Genomic DNA, 16,416 nt, shown 5'->3' on the forward strand with positions numbered 1-16,416 from the left:
TTAAAATAATAAAAGATAAAAACAAGCAATGAAAATAATGATGAAGATATAATAGGATAATGCACAAAGACGCTGATTAAAACCTAGATAATATAAGAATAAGAACGACATCAGTCAAATCTAAATAAAAATCTATATAAAATATGGTAAAAACAGAATAAGAACAAAATAAATTTAAATAAGTATAAACATTAAAACCACATAATAGCTAAACTTAACATTTTTTTTAGTTTGTGTTGATATTTCTGACCTTTTGTTGTATGATGTGAACTTGATATGCCAAGTTTGACCTTGGACGTTGCCGTGGTTTGCAGAAACGCTAACTGCTAATACGATATCCTGGTGACTGGGCTGCAGCTTTAAATGTTGTACAGTACGCACATTCTGTCATTAAAAGTGTCTTTTAATGAGCCACTAAGGTCAGTTACAGCACATCCTGTTTTTACTTTATGGGCCTGTAAAAGATCCCATCACATGTCACGTGATCTCTAATCTGCAAATGAGCCACCAGTTTAGGAGAACTGGACTGGTTCCAAGAAAACTGTATGTCAAACAACAAAGATTACATCAACTATGCCTTAATGTATTCTTCTTCATGCCCTAAGTAAGGAAGTATTTGACATGTTAATTACGTTGTTGCCTGATGCCAATCACTTTACCATGACTGTGCCATAACCGTGACAGATTTGTGATGCAATGCAGGCCTGCAGCATTCCTCAGGCGGGCTAGTGTGGCCAGTGTGAACCTCAGGTGTGTCACAGCTGGAAAATGTTAACCATTGGACTCCACACCCACAGGGCAAACACACACTCCTCCTGTGTGTGACAGCTACTATTATAGATTCATGATCACACAGTTCCTGCAACAACATGTTAGCATAACACTACTGGTTCATTAACTAATAGTAACCTGTGCTATAAATGCTGCTATTTAAAGATCAGGTAAAGCAGTGCTGGGTGCTGGAGGGGGAGGGCCAGCCGGGCTGATGAGTAACTGTGTTGACGTCGACATTTTCCTGTTCCACAGGTAACCCTGTAATATATTCATGACCATTCATACAGTCACCTGCTGTGCCACCACTGAGGACAGAAGTGTGCCGACCAGAGAACTATCTGTGAGTATGAGCAATATGCTGTAAGAGCTGAAAACATTTCTGTTTGGTGTTGTGAACTTTTTGCATGTGTTGGTAACTGCAGCCCAGTAGTGAAGTTGATATGACTGTATAAACCATATTTCCTGGTTATAATGACATTGAAAGATGTCATACTGTAAGAGACAGTCTGTATAAGGCCTCAAGCCTTACTCTGGTTTTATTTGTACCTTAAGCTAAGAAAACAATAATTTAATCGTTATCATTCAACTTCTGAAGCATTAAAAATAAGATATAAAATCTTGATTATTGAGTTTAAGAGGTGATGGTTACCTTCAGACAGAGCTGTTGTCCACTGCTTCCTTTTTTTTTTTTTTTTGGCAATGCTAACAAGCTTATGACTGTAGCTTCATATTGAGAAAACAAAAATGCCTCAAATGGTCAAGTTTTGAATAAGTTAGTGACCTGTTTGTTAAGTGACCCTTGAGCAAGACAGTAACATTCCTTCCATTTCCATAGTAGCTACACAGGGGCTAGCTTAGCCTGTGTTTTCAGTTAGCTCAATTAGGGATTATGAAACTAAAGTTAGCTTGCTTATTTGACCCTTTTAGGCTACATTGAAGTGGAAAATAGGTTAAAAAAAATATCTGACCTGATGCAGAAATGGCCAGTTGGACAGTTTTAGATTGTATATATGAAAAAAGATAGTATACACAGACCTGGTAAAAAATGTCAGTGACAACTAAATGACATCTGTCAAGCTAGCTTAGCCTCTGTGTTCAGGTAGATAACTAGCGTATGTTTTCAAATGCAGCATCATTCACTCGTTCAGACTTTGCCTAGTAGTATTTGGATCTACACACCATTAAATAAACTAATTATTTTGAAGAGATTGCAAAAAATGTACACCTAGTAACTACCAGTGTAGCTGCTTTGATTAACCAACTTTATTTGGAAACGCTAATATTAGCTTGCTACTATATGACCTGTTTACATAGAAGAGAAAGACATATTCAAAATTGCTGTTTAATAATGAAAATGTCAAAGATTTTAGACTACATTCAACAAAAATTAAACATCATTTAGAAAAATGTCATGCTACTGACAAAGAATAATTGAAATAGCCTCGTGTAAGGTTAGCATAGATGTATATTTCACATTCAGTCCAAACTGCATAAACACTGCTAACTCCGAAACAAAAAAGTTCTCAATGTGCTTGTATAAATGATATAAAATAATAGCTTAATTTACAAAGGATTGTTGGTTATTGTTGCTAGGCTATACCTGCTCTGAATTGTTTGCCAGCAATCGTTTGACTTACAAATACCTTTCAAAAACAGACGCACATCACAACCATAACAGCCAGATCCAGATTTTTATTGTCTCGCAAGGGGGATTGATTTTGGAAGCAAGCAGTACTTATCTTTTTTTTTTTTTTTTGTCATCATGAATAGCTTTTTCTCCACTGGCAATGGGAAGTGTCTGCACTGGTGTAATTATTTTCTGTGGGAAGTGTGGGTGTGTATGGTGTGTGTATTCAGCAGTGGAAACAATGACTAATACACTGAGCACACCAAACTGTGAAGGGTGTGAGTCCTGAATTTCAAGTTGTGCACAGGTCCACATAGTTGCACATTTATGGTAATAAATGATAAATAAACAACTGGAGGGTGGTCAGCCGTGTTTTTACTCTGCTAACCTTTCATTTTATGTATTTTCACTGCTAAATATCACATATTTTTCCTAGTAAGTTCAGTCTGATATCAACCAGTTTGTATTCATTCTATGTATAAATCTTTGCATGTACTTCCTCTATCAAAGATCTTCCTGATCTGATCACACAACGTCCTGTTTTTAACAGTTCTGCAGACAATGGCCTCCTCAGGTAACATGTTACCAGAAAAGCAGTTCCAGTGCTCCATCTGTCAGCAGGTCTTCACCGACCCGGTCACCACCCCCTGCGGACACAACTTCTGCCAGGCCTGCATCCAGAATGTGTGGGACAGCAGCGACATCTGCCAATGCCCCACCTGTGACAAAACATTCGACCCCCAGCCTGAAATAAGCATCAACACGGCCTTCAAAGAGCTGGCGGACACATTTAAGAAGATTATAATCTGTTCTTCGGCTTCACTGCTGTCCACAGCCAAGCCAGGTGAGGTGGTGTGTGATGTCTGCGCCGCGACGTCGCTGCAGGTGCCGGCCCTCAAGTCCTGTCTGGTGTGTCTGACCTCATACTGTGAGGCCCACCTGGAGCCTCACTGGAGAGTTGCCACCTTGAAGCTCCACAAGCTGATCGAGCCGACGAAGAACCTGCAGGACAGGATGTGTAAGAAGCACGAGAGGCTGCTGGAGATGTTCTGCAGGGACGAACAGAAGTGTGTGTGCCAGTTCTGCACCGAGACCGAGCACAAAGATCACCAGGCTGTTACAATAGAGGACGAGAGTGGAAAGAGGAAGGTACATACTGTTTTAAAAGAGACCAAAAATCATTCTATTCCCACTTTGCATGCCGAATCATCTTCACTGAAGTTTTGGGTCACTGCCACAACAGGTTAACATGCTTTAATGCTCAAAAAAACACAGCAGTCTTCTTAAACTGTCCAGTGCTGCAGCTCTGAATTCCACCTTTGTCTGAAACAATGTGTTTTAGCGCCTGTCTCTTTAAGGCCCCTCCTCCTGAATACCTAGTCTGCCCTGATTGGTCAGCTCAGACATGCCTCAGCCAGCCTGTCTAACAATAACAGAGCAGCTGTGCTAAATCAATTCTTACATGTCAAACTAGCCACAAGGCATGAATAGTGCAAATGTGTACATGGTGACGTAGTGTGACGTCATAAAGTCACAAAATTTAGGGCGGGACCACTGATGAGGCGTTTCAGGAGCAGTGTTTTCTGTGGGAGAGAGGAGCTTCTGTTGGACTTTTTAACTTGCAGGACCTTTTACATGCTCAATACAACAAACTGAAAGCTATAAAAAACATGAAAAAGGATAACGTGACTCCTTTAACCTTATTTACAAAGAACCATCTGGTAAGGTGCCGTCAGAAAAAGATTGGACGAATCATTTGTTCGTCACCGTTTATCACGGGCTAACTTTAGCTAATCAGATCAACAGAGCCAGTCAAGAGAAGGAGCGGGTTGTGAATAAAATCTCAAGGCAAACAGGCTGTGAGACAGTCCAAGGCTCAGTTGATCTTTTGATTGAGGTTTTATTTTGTGTTTACCAAGAGACAGACGAGGAGTATTGTATGATGCATGGTACTTAGTGAAATCCTCAATATTTCCTGTGTGATTTGTTAGCAGTGTTACAACTTTTTGCTCTGCCTGCTCAGGTCCAGATGAAGAAGACCGAGGAGGACTTTCAGCAGATGATCCAGGAACGTCTGAGGAAAGTGGAGGAGATCAAAAACTGTCTGAAGCTCAGCGGGGTGAGTCGTAACGGAAATGTCGATTCCTGCTGCATTGTTTGTCGTCCGTTTTGTTTTAAATCAGCAGGAGATTTGGAGATATCGTCCGGCATTTTGTTTAAGTTAAAGCCGCTACAAGGACTCTGGTATTCGGTTAATTCTCTGAGCTCAATTATTTTGATCTGAAAACAGCATTTTTATCCTACTCATGTAAAGTGAGGCTGCTGCATGGGCAGATTATGTCATTACTATTGAGTCATTTTCTCCTCAAAGTTATTGTTCATTTCTTGTATTTCAACTTTGTTTTCAGTCTTACGTCATTGTCAATTTTTTGTCTACCCCGTCAGATAAGTGCCGAGAAGGAGGTGAAGGAGTGCGACCGTCTCTGCGCGTCTCTGATTCGCTCAGTCGAGGAGAGACGGACTGAGGTCAACACAGAGATCAGGGAGAAGCAGAGAGCAGCAGAGAGGAGGTCGGAGGAGCTCGTCAACGAGCTGCAGCAGGAAATCACCGAGCTGCAGAGGAGGAGCGCTGAGCTGGAGGAGCTGAGGAACACCGAGGACCACCTGAGCCTCTTACAGGTTACAATCAACCTCTAGCTGCATCTGCTCAACCAGATCAAGTATCTGTCTCCGTATCTGTGCTCGGGAGTTGTCGATTTAAGCCTAAAATTGGTATGAGTTGGGTACATTATCTGTGGGGGATATTTGTTCCAGCCACTCAGCCCTAATTCAGGTATTGGAAGATTGTAGAAGGAGGTTAAAGGGAGATTTGATCAAAAATACGTCTCTTACGTTACTCAGGTTTTTTCAGTTGATGGTAGAAAGTAAATCATTTCAGCTCTTTTAGTTGAAAAATATCGGTAATGGTTTTAAGACAAAAAAAATCAACGTGTTATTTCAATCAATACAGTAATATTCAAATATCTTCACTTCTCGCAGAGGTTTCCCTCGCTTACCTCACCTCCACCCACCAGGGAGTGGAAGGAGATCGGCGTCCACCCTGAGCTCTGCGTGGGGACGGTGAGGAGAGCGCTGTCTAAAGTAAACGACACCCTGAGCAATGAGCTGGACAGTCTGAAGAAGGAAGGTAAAGTCAAACACAGACAAATAAGAATAACAGGCATGAACAGGGCCTCTCATCTAAACTGCAAATAAACTCATACAACATGTTTATCTTTCTGACAGAGATGAAGAAGATGCAGAAATACGCAGGTGAGACCAAATTCAACATGCTCATGTGTGTCAAATATTTTCAGGTTTGTCTTCTTCAGAGTCTTGAAAAACGAGCAGTACCAGCAGAGGTGGACGTAAAAGTCGTATTTGTAGTAGATCTGCTATTAGTTTTTATTAACCTCTGTTTCTTTCCCCCATAGTCGACGTAGTTTTAGACGCAGACACCGCCCATCCAAACATCGTCCTATCAGCCGACGGAAAGCAGGCGGGCCGCGGCGAGCTGCTGCACATCGTTCCTGACAACCCCCAGCGGTTTGACCCCGTCATCTGCGTTGTGGGCAAGAGAGGCTTCCTGTCAGGGAGGTTCTACTTCCAGGTGAGCGTCTAAGTCGATGATTTGCATGTCGTAAAAAACAGCTGCCAAGAGATGTAGCTGAACATGTCCTCTTGCATCGGCAATCAGGTTGCAGTGGGAGCAAAGACCTTCTGGGACCTGGGTGTGGTCAAAGAGTCGGTCAACAGGAAGGGGATGATCACCTCAAAGCCAGAGAACGGCTACTGGACGGTGCGGCTGAGGAGCGGGGACGAGTATCGGGCGTTGGACTCCCCCTCGGTCCGTCTTTCCCTCAAGGAGAAGCCGAAGACCATCGGAATCTTTGTGGATTACGAGGACGGGACTGTGTCGTTCTTTAACGTGGAGACCAGGTCTCACATCTACACCTTCACCGGGTGTTTGTTCTCAGAGAGGATCTTTCCCTTCTTCAGCCCGGGCGTTTGCGATGAAGGGAAGAACACAGCGCCGCTGGTTATCACAGATGTTAGTCATGAGACATAGACCTGAGGGTGAGGCTTGGACGGTGACTCAGCGAAGTATCTGGGTTTCTACTGTGCGTACACAAGTAGTTTTTTAAGATTTTAATCCTCCAGGCAACTATCACAACCTTGAACTGTATTAATGTCTGAGCTGTACATGTCGGGTTGGATGGATATTGTTTGTGCAGCTCTTGTAAAATGTTTCTATTTATGCCTAAAATGCATAATGCTACTCCAAATACTTTTACAGTAATAAATGTTTTAGGTTTGGCACTCAGAGCTCGATTTAATCATTTTTTTCTGTGATTCTTTGTATGAGAATTCTAAAACCTCAACAATTCAACAACAAATATTTTTATCCAACTATTACATCCAAGACATACATTTACTAAAGTAAAGAATGAGAATGTTTACAGTGATCCGATTATGAAGAATAAATCATTTGTAACTGGAATGAAGAATCTGTCATTTTCAAAATTCATATCTCAACTAGTTTTCAGTATCTTGCAACCAAATGTTTATTCTGCGTTACTGTATCCCGTCACTGGGTCAGCTAGCATTGAATGACCCTATAGAACGTTGGCTTATAGTCCTAATATCAATACACAAGAACATATGATTCAGTTAAGATTTTAAACAATATGTATTCATAAAAAATAAATAAATAAGATATTTTTAATGTCATATGCCGTTATATGTGGTATTTTGCACTGGATTTATCTCAAATGAAAACAAAACTATCACACGTATAAATAAAAACAACACCATTTGTATTGGTAGTGAGTAATGTAGTTGTTTTTTGGTTTTTTCATCATAACTCAATGGAGACATATTATGCTCATTTTCAGGTTCAAAATGTTATTTTGGGTTGCTGCTAGACTAGTTCTATATGAATTAATGCCCAAAACTCTCTGTTTTAGCTCCTGTCTCTTTAATGCCCTCCTTCCTGAATACCAGGTCTGTTCTGATTGGTCGGCACACACGCGCCTGAGCCGCCCCTCTAACAATAACAGAGCATCTGTGCTAAATCAATTCTTAAGTGCTGAACTAGCCACCTGGAATACATTATGCAAATGTGTGGCGCGGTGGTGTAGTGTGATGTAACAAAGTCACAGAATTAAAGGTGGGACTACTGATGAGGCGTTTAAGGAGCTGTGTTTTCTGTGGGAGAGAGGAGCTTCTGTTAGAGCAGACTTTGACCTTTTTAACTTTCAAGACCTTTTACATGCACAAGAAACCATAAACACACTGAAGTATACGTCTCCTTTAAAAGACTTATTACATGTTGGAAAAATAATGCTTATGATTGTGTTATAACCTCACTGTATTTACAAATCAGATTTTTAACTCATTTTAGACACTAAATAGGCAAACAAGGTCTGGGTGACTTTAACCTCAGTTCAGGTTACAGGTCTGTCAAAAAAATCATAACACCCTGACCAGCAAGTTTCAATCTACAATTTGTTTTGTTTAAATGGAGAAGGATTGCTGATTTTACTCCTGGCAGAGAAACCCTTTTTGTTTTGCAAAACCTTTGCATCAGTCCAGACGGACCTTGCATGTTCTTTGCATTCTTACAGGCAGCATTCCCAACCAAGCACGGAGGAAATAGAGGAAAGCATTCAGTGAGAACAGTGCTATCAGGTCAACTTCTAACCTGCTTTTTAGAGCCTGACAGGAAGTTTGAGTTTTTTAAACTGCTTGTTGAGGCTGAAAACAGGTTGATTAAAGTGGTGAGACTAAAAATGTACATTTGCCTCTCAGGGCTTTCATGAATATGACATCCAAGTTTCTTATCAAAGATGATGTTCTGTACTTGAAACACCTTCACTTATTGTTATCTGTGCATGCCATGAAAACTGTGGAGTGCAGAGGAGAGTTTGTACACCAAAACCAGGTGAGGCAATATTCAGATGCTCAGTAGATGTTTATTGTTGCATCAGCAGCCGTCAGCAGCAGAACACAGACATGACTGAGGAGAGGCAGTCTCTCCTCACTTCTTACAGCACTTTGAGATAACACACATTAACTGTAGACAACAACAGGATGGACATGATTTCACTCAAGCTGTTATTCAGCCTTTCTTTACCTGGTCGTGACATTTTCCAGGTTGAAGAGGAAGAGTTCAGACTCAATGGAATGATGATATATTCTGGCTGATCACAGATAATATGACAGCAACAGCCATCTGTTTTAATCTAACTGCACTGTTGAATAGTAACAGTCACTGCAAGGTTGATCTCAGGTTGCTGGAAACATCTTTCTGAATTCATCGGTTCTCACTGATCCTTAGTGACCAGGAAACCACTGAATGAGGTGTGGTAGTCGCCTGCCCAAATCTCACAATTTTCAGCCATGCGCACATAAACCTCGTCTCTTTCCTTTAGCTGCAGGACAACTGCGTTTCCTCCACTATCACTTGTGTCATAGGAAGCTTTGTCCTCTGTTGTACGGACAATAACCTGACTGTTCTTGAAGAGCTCCAGCTTTGCTGCATTTTTTCCAGCCTGATAGAAGAAGGTGAAATAGTAAACACCTGCAACAGGTGCAGTGAAGACACCTGTGAAAACAACAGAGAATTCATCAGTTTCATTGGTTTCTGAAAGGCTTTGAATCTGACATTAATGATTACAACATGATAGAGGTGTGTGGCCAAAGATGGATACTTTTTGCAGTAACATTCAGTAAAGGAAATGAATGCATCTACTTCATGCACGGGTGTAGAAAGCATTAAAAATGTTGCTGGATAAGATTGCAATTTTGAGTCCAGCCCTCACTGTAGCTCCTAAAAATGCACAGGAAAAAGATTTGGGGGTAGGTATCACCAAGGTCCAGTGGAGGGACATTTAAAAACTGATCCACTCTTCATCATATGTGCCAGGCACAGTCTATTGCAGTGGAAGGTGCTTCATCGAGCCCATTTCACCAGCGCTAAACTGGCAAAGATATATCCCAGTCACAGTGACGCCTGTAACCATTGTAAGCAGCTCCCAGCCGACCATGCACGCATGTTCTGAGACTGACCAGCTTTTGGTCCGATATATTCCAAACCCTCAAACAGGCTCTGAACACAAATTTAGAACCAAACTCCCTGACGGCTGTTTTTGCTCTACAGTTAGAGAAGTTAAGGTTTTCACAGAAGGGATCTTTGACAGCATTCCATAAACCTTGGGACACACTGCTGGCTAATATTAGCAAAAGTCTTACTGTTATTCCTGATGATGCCAAGGACGCTTGTTGTTATTCTTATTTCATTTATTCATTTATTTATTTCTCGTCCTTATTGTAATATTTGACTGTAGTTTGTCTCACAGTACCTTGAGCATTTACTTTTGTTGCATATGCTACTATGTAACTATTTAGTTGTTTATTGTCACCACATGTTATCAGTAAGTCGACATTTTGCCATTTCATCCAGCTTCAGAAAACATGTTTGAAGATAATGAAAAAAAAAACTAACCATGTGTAAATTGATTCAGTGAGTAATCTATCATGGAAAAAAGTCCCACCTACGTCTTTACATGAGTATGAATGCTCAGATTAATGAAACTACACGTCAAGTTTTTACTGCTACGTTGCACCGAGACACTTCGTTAATATAAACTATAATATTACTGGTTACTGTTGGTTTATTTGGCCTGGCACTGGACGAATCACCAGTAAACTTAAACCTTGTGATTTAGGCTGCATGTGATGTCCTTACCTGTGGAGCTGTCGTAGGCATCACCGATGTTTGTGAACACTTTGTTGAACTCCAGAGTTATGTCTCTCTTGAATGGTCCATAAACACCACCTTTCTCCAACATAGTGCCAAATGCCACCTTGGTTTGGCCTGTGTGAAACAAAATAGTTTGTATAACATGTATAACATCCTGTTATATTGAAGCATTTCTCTTGTAGAACATTCTGTTTTTCGTGACATTACAAACACATGAAAGAGGTTCAGGACACTGCAAAAAAAAAAAAGAAAAAATGTAGTTCCGACATTTTTTTTTCACAAGTCTGACTTTAATTCTGACTTTGATTTCAGGATTCTGAATGTAAAGTCTTCTCCTCATTTCTGTTCATTACTGGCCTTTGGAGGCCAAGCAGCTTTTTTACAATCATAAGATTGAGGTTCATCACATGCATATGAACAAGTTTCAAACTTATCAGTGTCAAAACCAGCACTGGAATCCACACTGATATTGATTACCATTAATGAATTCCTTAATGTCACTTTTTTGTTTTTCTTTCTTCTAAACGTTGCTCTTTGATAAATGATTAATTCAAATCTTGAAGAATAAAAAGTCTCATTCTACCTTCCTCCAGTGTCTTCAGCCTGTTTTCGAAAGCTGTCACTTGTTCTGCCATGGCATACAGGGATTTTCCCAGATCACTCATATTGGGTTTGGAGGAGCACATGTTCTTCGCTCGTCGTTGCTCGTCTCCAAAGCTGTGATCAACAGGATCGCTGCTGCTGCTTTTATATTGTTCCATCGATGGGAGGTTGTTGTCACATGTCTCCCTTAACGAATCACAGAGAATCTTTTGTGGTGGGAAAACCCACATGCTGGCTCCGAAGGTGATTAAGAAATTTCTCAGGAAAATGGGATGCTGTGTCAACCTGCGCACTGATTTACAGAACGTTCATCAAGTATTTCTCATGAAATATTGTGACAGCGTGACCAAGGAAAAAACAGAACACAACCTACAATAAACATTTTGAGTTAGTTTTCCATAGAGATAGTAAACAGACAAAAGCCAAAGGACGCACATAACAGCCTGACATCCTTAAATCAACCCATAAATCTGACCCGAGTTGTAAGAGTCTGAAGGATTTCCTGAAAGAGTCACAAAAATATCTCCTCTCAATCACGTAGTATTAATAGTATTAAAAATTTATCAATTCAGTTTTAACACACTTGTAATGATACGAGGGACACTTCTGTATCCAGTCATTGATAAAAGATATGTTTATTTGCAGATGAACTGTCAGCTAAGTCTCGTGTGTGCACTGTAATTTCTGGGCGGGCCCAAACGTCTGCAAGCTGTCAGCACAACAGCACCAGCGGAGGAAACAATTTAAAAACAATGTTGGATTACCTGAAAATGCATCGTCACACAAGTAAAAACATGAACATGCTGTTCCAAGAGCCTTTTTTGACTGATGGCACTTCACGATGCCGGGAATGATCGTGACAATGAACGTGCCTGTGGCTATTCTTGAGAAAATGTCAGATCACAGAGTTTCGGGCGGCGTTGCTTCACATGTTTTATGATACATTGTGCAATCAGCATCAATGCCTTAAGAAAGGCTGCACACACACACACACACACACACACACACACACACACACACACACACACACACACACACACACACACACACACCTGCATATAGTAAATGTTAGTTAGATTGTGTGTTTTAATCTTCGTGTTTAATGAAACTCTTTTGAACCATCATGCTGTCTATTTAGTACTTGATTGAATGTTTTGAATGTCTTGATTGAAGGATTCCAAAACCCTTCGACTGTTATCAGCAATTACATAATTAGTTATCAGAGTCAGAACCTGACAGTTTAGCACCTTTTGTGAGACTGATTTGGTGAATTTGCTATCCTTTCCCTTCATCAAGAGTGGTGCCCCGAGGAGATCATTATCAATAATAATCTCTGATAATCATTAATTATTATTGATACCCAGTCTAACCAATACCCCATATTCATGTTGCATGAAGCACTATAAGTGAAATGTGTCGACAAGCGGAGGTGTAGAGTTTGTTTCAGCACTGGTAGAGAACGAGGTTTGGTTGGCTTAGCAAGGTCACAGTTTGGGTTAAAGACATTCATCTTCATGGTTACATCAGAAAAAAGAAACTACGGCTGATTTATTGATATACTAAGCAAACAGTCTCCTGTGTTAAAGTACTGTCAATAAATCCACCTCATTTTCATTATCGTTATCTGACTCCCTCCTGTGTTTACAAAGGAACTCAGGACTGTACAACCATGTTCAGCAATGGACTCGTTAATGTATTATGACTTTTATGTCTTGAATTGTACCTGATCCGTCTCCAGCGCTCAGTTTAGGTGTGTTATGCAGAAACATTCCACTAGATGTCGCTGTCTTAATAACTAACACGCTGTTTCAGTTTTCCTCCTCACAGGAAGTCTCTCCAGACATGAGGACTACTTCCAACTAAAATAAGTATAAAAAGGGTCAAACAATTAATACCAATGTATAAAAAACACCATTAATAAATCTAACATTTGTTGAATTCACTGCAAATATATCTTAAATATCCTGGAGAATATTTCATTTGTTCTGTCAAGGTTTTCTTCTTCATATAATATTTCACAGATTTGGTTTAGTAACTCTTTTTTTTTTTTTTTACAGCCTTCATTGTCTCCTCTGTCCTCGCTCTGCTATGATTGGACTTTATGGTCTGTTTCTGTGCTTTCTGCAGAAAACTGTACAGTAATGATAAAGTCTTCAGTTGGTTTGTGGCTACTTGGATTAAGCAGATCTTTGTCAAAATGCCCACAGATGAACACGAGCTTTTGATCAGACACTGTAAACATTTCCTCCATCCATTCTTTGAAAGGTACAAGATCAGAACCCGGTGCTCTATAAATGCAGCGAACAATTACATTTTTCTTTTTTTCCCATGTATGTTTCTACTGTTCAGCATTTTAATACCTTTCCAGCTGCAGTTGTCTCTCTTCCACCTTGAAATGAAAGTTTTTGTCCACATACACAGTCACACCTCCTCCAGTCTTGTTCTCCCTGTTTATGTAATTCATTTCATAACCATCTAATTCAAAATCTGCACCTTTCACAGTGTTGATGCAAGTTACTGATATTGCAAGTATGTTAGATGGTCGTGGTGCAAATCGACGTAAATAATTCTAAATGTTGTGGAAATTTGCATACAGGCTTGTAGTGTTGAAATGACAGTTTCTTATCTGTCTTGATGGTGTTGTTGAACAGTTCATCTGTGTAACAGCAGTAATCGCCGTTGATGTGAAAGAAAAAGTTATTTTTCCGGGTCGATATTGTATTTCATGTTTAGTTTGATGAAAATGGATTGTGTTTTCTTCTGTCTCTTCAACTGATGTTTATAACCCTTTGTAAAGTTCATCTATATATTTTATCTGATGTTCATTATAAAGTTGCATCTGGTGTTAATAAACCCCTGTTTAATAAATGGTTCATGAAGCATTTCATTGCTTGTTAACAGCAAAAAAAAACTGAGCTAAAGTTAAGTGACTGTAGATTTAACATGTAATATTTATCATAAAGTGTTACCGATGTGAATGCGGGAATTTGCTACAAAATAAATGACTCTTGATAATAATTATTACAATTTAACAATGATACATACAAGCTAGCTGAAAAAAAAATTACAGTGTGATTTTTAACGTCTAAAAACATGAACCACCATTTATTCAGATGCTCAGTAGATGTTTATTGTTGCATTAGCAGCCGTCAGCAGCAGAACACAGACATGACTGAGGAGAGGCAGTCTCTCCTCACTTCTTACAGCACTTTGAGATAACACACATTAACTGTAGACAACAACAGGATGGACATGATTTCACTCAAGCTGTTATTCAACCTTTCTTTACCTGGTCGTGACATTTTCCAGGTTGAAGACACATTGTTCTTCCTCCTTCGTACATCACAACATCTCAAACATCCTCCACCTGCACCTGCTCCTTAAACTCCTCCACACATATTTCCTCTTGTTGTACAGACACACAGGAAGAGGTCTGAACCCCCTCCAGGCTCAACTCCTTTATAATGAGTTTACTTGTATTTAGTTTCCCAACAACTTAAACATTGTAATATCACGGTGGATATATAAGACAGCAAGCAAAAGCTGAAGTATACTGGAAAGAACTCAGGAGGTTCCCTCACACCTGAGATCAATGATTTAATATGTCGTTGTTGTTGTTTAATATGTTTGAGTTTCATCTAGTAAATCTGATGTGGCTGTGCACAAAATTGGACTTGAGGGTAAAGTTGATCCTCTGTGGACAATCAGCTTGTGGTAGTTATTGTCACTTTCATGACATGAAACAGTAAATGGAACAGTTTAGACTCAGTGGAATAATGATATTATATTCTGGTTGATCACAGTAATATGACAGCAACAACCACCTGTTTTAATATAAATGTACATTTGAATGGTAACAGTGCATCATTGATCTCAGATTTTTGGAAATGTCTTTCTGAATTCATTGATTCTCTCTGATTTTAACTGAGCAGGAAACCACTGAAGGAGGTGCTGTTTTCAGCTGCCCAAATAAAATTATTTTTGGGCATGCGCACATAAACCTTGTCTCCTTGTTGCAGCTCCAAGATAACTGCATTTCCTCCATTATCAGCTGTGTCAGCGCCTGATTGGTGATCAGATGACCTGACTATCATCTCACAGTTCTTGAAGAGCTCCAGCTTTGAAGCATGGTGTCCTCCAGCATGGTAGAAGAAGGTGAAATAATAAACACCTGCAACAGGGGCAGTGAAGACACCTGTGAAAACAACAGAGGATTTTTATGGGTCTCTGAAAGTCTTTGAATGTGACAGTAATAATTACAACATGGTAGAGGTGTGTAGCCAAAGATGAATACTTTTTGGACATGCATCTGAATTTTTGCAGTAATATTCAGTGATGGGAACAATTACATCCACGTCACTCATGGGGGTAGAAAGCATTAAAAATGTTTGTGGGACAATTTTAACACAGGCTATTATATCACTGGTTACTGTTTTTTTTTATCGGTCTGGCACTGCACAAGTCAGATCAGTAAACTTAAAACATGATAATCTGTTACACTTTGAACAGACACAGTAATCAGATTACATATATTAATGATGATATACAGCTACAGTATAATCATGAAGCTAGTTTGTAAATGTATCAACAATCTAACAGTTACAGGTGATTTAGGCTGTGATGTCCTTACCTGTACAGCTGTTGTAGGCATCACCGATGTTTGTGTACACTTTGTTGTAAGCCAGAGTTGTGTCATTGGGGAATGGTCCATATGCCCCACCTTTCTCTATCAGTGTACTGAATGCCACCTTGGTTTTGCCTGTGTGAAACAAAATAGATTCATCCTGTCTTTTGATTTAAGCATTTCTCTTGGAGAACATTTTGCATTCCATCACAATACAAAAATACAGAACAGGATTAGGGCCACTGTAAAAAAAAAAAAAATGTAGTTCTGAGTTTTTCACAAGTCTGACTTTAATTCTGACTTTGAACTCAAAATTCTGAATTTAAAGTCAAAATTGTGAAAGAGGTCTTTCCTTGTTGTTGTCTTAGGGACCCTAATCCTGTTCGATACAAACAAAACTTAAAGAGCATCTTGTAGGTTGAAGTTTAGTACAGGTTGAATCTTTTGAACATTGTGGAGTGAAACAACAGAGTGTTAGGAATCAATTTCTTGCTGATGGACGTTACTTCTCCTCATTTCTGTTCATTTCTGGCCTTTGGAGGCCGAGCAGCCGCAAAATTATAAGACTGAATCACATGAATATGAACATGTTTTAACCTTATCAGTATCAAAACCAGCACTGGAATCCACACTGATATTGATTACCGTTGAATTCCTTAATGTCACTTTTTTGTTTTTCCTTTTAAATCAACAACATCTTCCTGCACAGGTACAGAAAACTAAAAGTTGCTCTTTAATAAATTATTAATTCAAATCTTGAAGAACAAAGTCTCATTTCACCTGTTTCACACATGGTGGATTTGCTGGTAGATTCTTTCTTCGCTCGTCTTCGTTCCGTCTCCAAAGCTGTGATCAACAGGATCGCTGCAGCTGCTGCTTTTATATTGTTCCATCGATGGTAAGTTGTTGTCACATGTCTCTCTTAACCAATCACAGAGAATCTTTTGTGGTGGGAAAACAACTTTGAAGATGACTGTAATACAT

General features: G+C 39.7%; 3 protein-coding genes across 3 annotated transcripts; 1 reads left to right on the top strand and 2 right to left on the bottom strand.

Annotated features, from left to right (window-relative positions):
• Nucleotides 1-787: 787 nt before the first annotated feature.
• Nucleotides 788-14,185, top strand: LOC119027396 (E3 ubiquitin-protein ligase TRIM39-like). Its single transcript, XM_037112570.1, has 10 exons — nucleotides 788-941; nucleotides 1,027-1,114; nucleotides 2,952-3,550; nucleotides 4,425-4,520; nucleotides 4,847-5,080; nucleotides 5,441-5,588; nucleotides 5,687-5,713; nucleotides 5,875-6,050; nucleotides 6,138-8,596; nucleotides 14,118-14,185. Exons 3-9 carry the CDS (start codon nucleotides 2,963-2,965, stop codon nucleotides 6,507-6,509), a joined length of 1,641 nt encoding a protein of 546 aa, XP_036968465.1. The 5' UTR covers nucleotides 788-941; nucleotides 1,027-1,114; nucleotides 2,952-2,962; the 3' UTR covers nucleotides 6,510-8,596; nucleotides 14,118-14,185.
• LOC119027397 (complement C1q and tumor necrosis factor-related protein 9A-like) lies at nucleotides 8,607-10,900 on the bottom strand. Its single transcript, XM_037112571.1, has 3 exons — nucleotides 10,789-10,900; nucleotides 10,191-10,319; nucleotides 8,607-9,047 (listed from the first exon to the last, which is right to left on the bottom strand). Exons 1-3 carry the CDS (start codon nucleotides 10,889-10,891, stop codon nucleotides 8,767-8,769), a joined length of 513 nt encoding a protein of 170 aa, XP_036968466.1. The 5' UTR covers nucleotides 10,892-10,900; the 3' UTR covers nucleotides 8,607-8,766.
• On the bottom strand, nucleotides 13,923-16,331 carry LOC119027398 (complement C1q-like protein 4). Its single transcript, XM_037112572.1, has 3 exons — nucleotides 16,213-16,331; nucleotides 15,439-15,567; nucleotides 13,923-15,003 (listed from the first exon to the last, which is right to left on the bottom strand). The coding sequence occupies exons 1-3, from the start codon at nucleotides 16,223-16,225 to the stop codon at nucleotides 14,729-14,731; spliced, it is 417 nt and encodes a 138-aa protein (XP_036968467.1). The 5' UTR covers nucleotides 16,226-16,331; the 3' UTR covers nucleotides 13,923-14,728.
• Nucleotides 16,332-16,416: the final 85 nt, after the last annotated feature.

The sequence above is a fragment of the Acanthopagrus latus genome, chromosome 10 (assembly GCF_904848185.1).
Source record: "Acanthopagrus latus isolate v.2019 chromosome 10, fAcaLat1.1, whole genome shotgun sequence".
NCBI lineage: Eukaryota > Metazoa > Chordata > Actinopteri > Spariformes > Sparidae > Acanthopagrus > Acanthopagrus latus.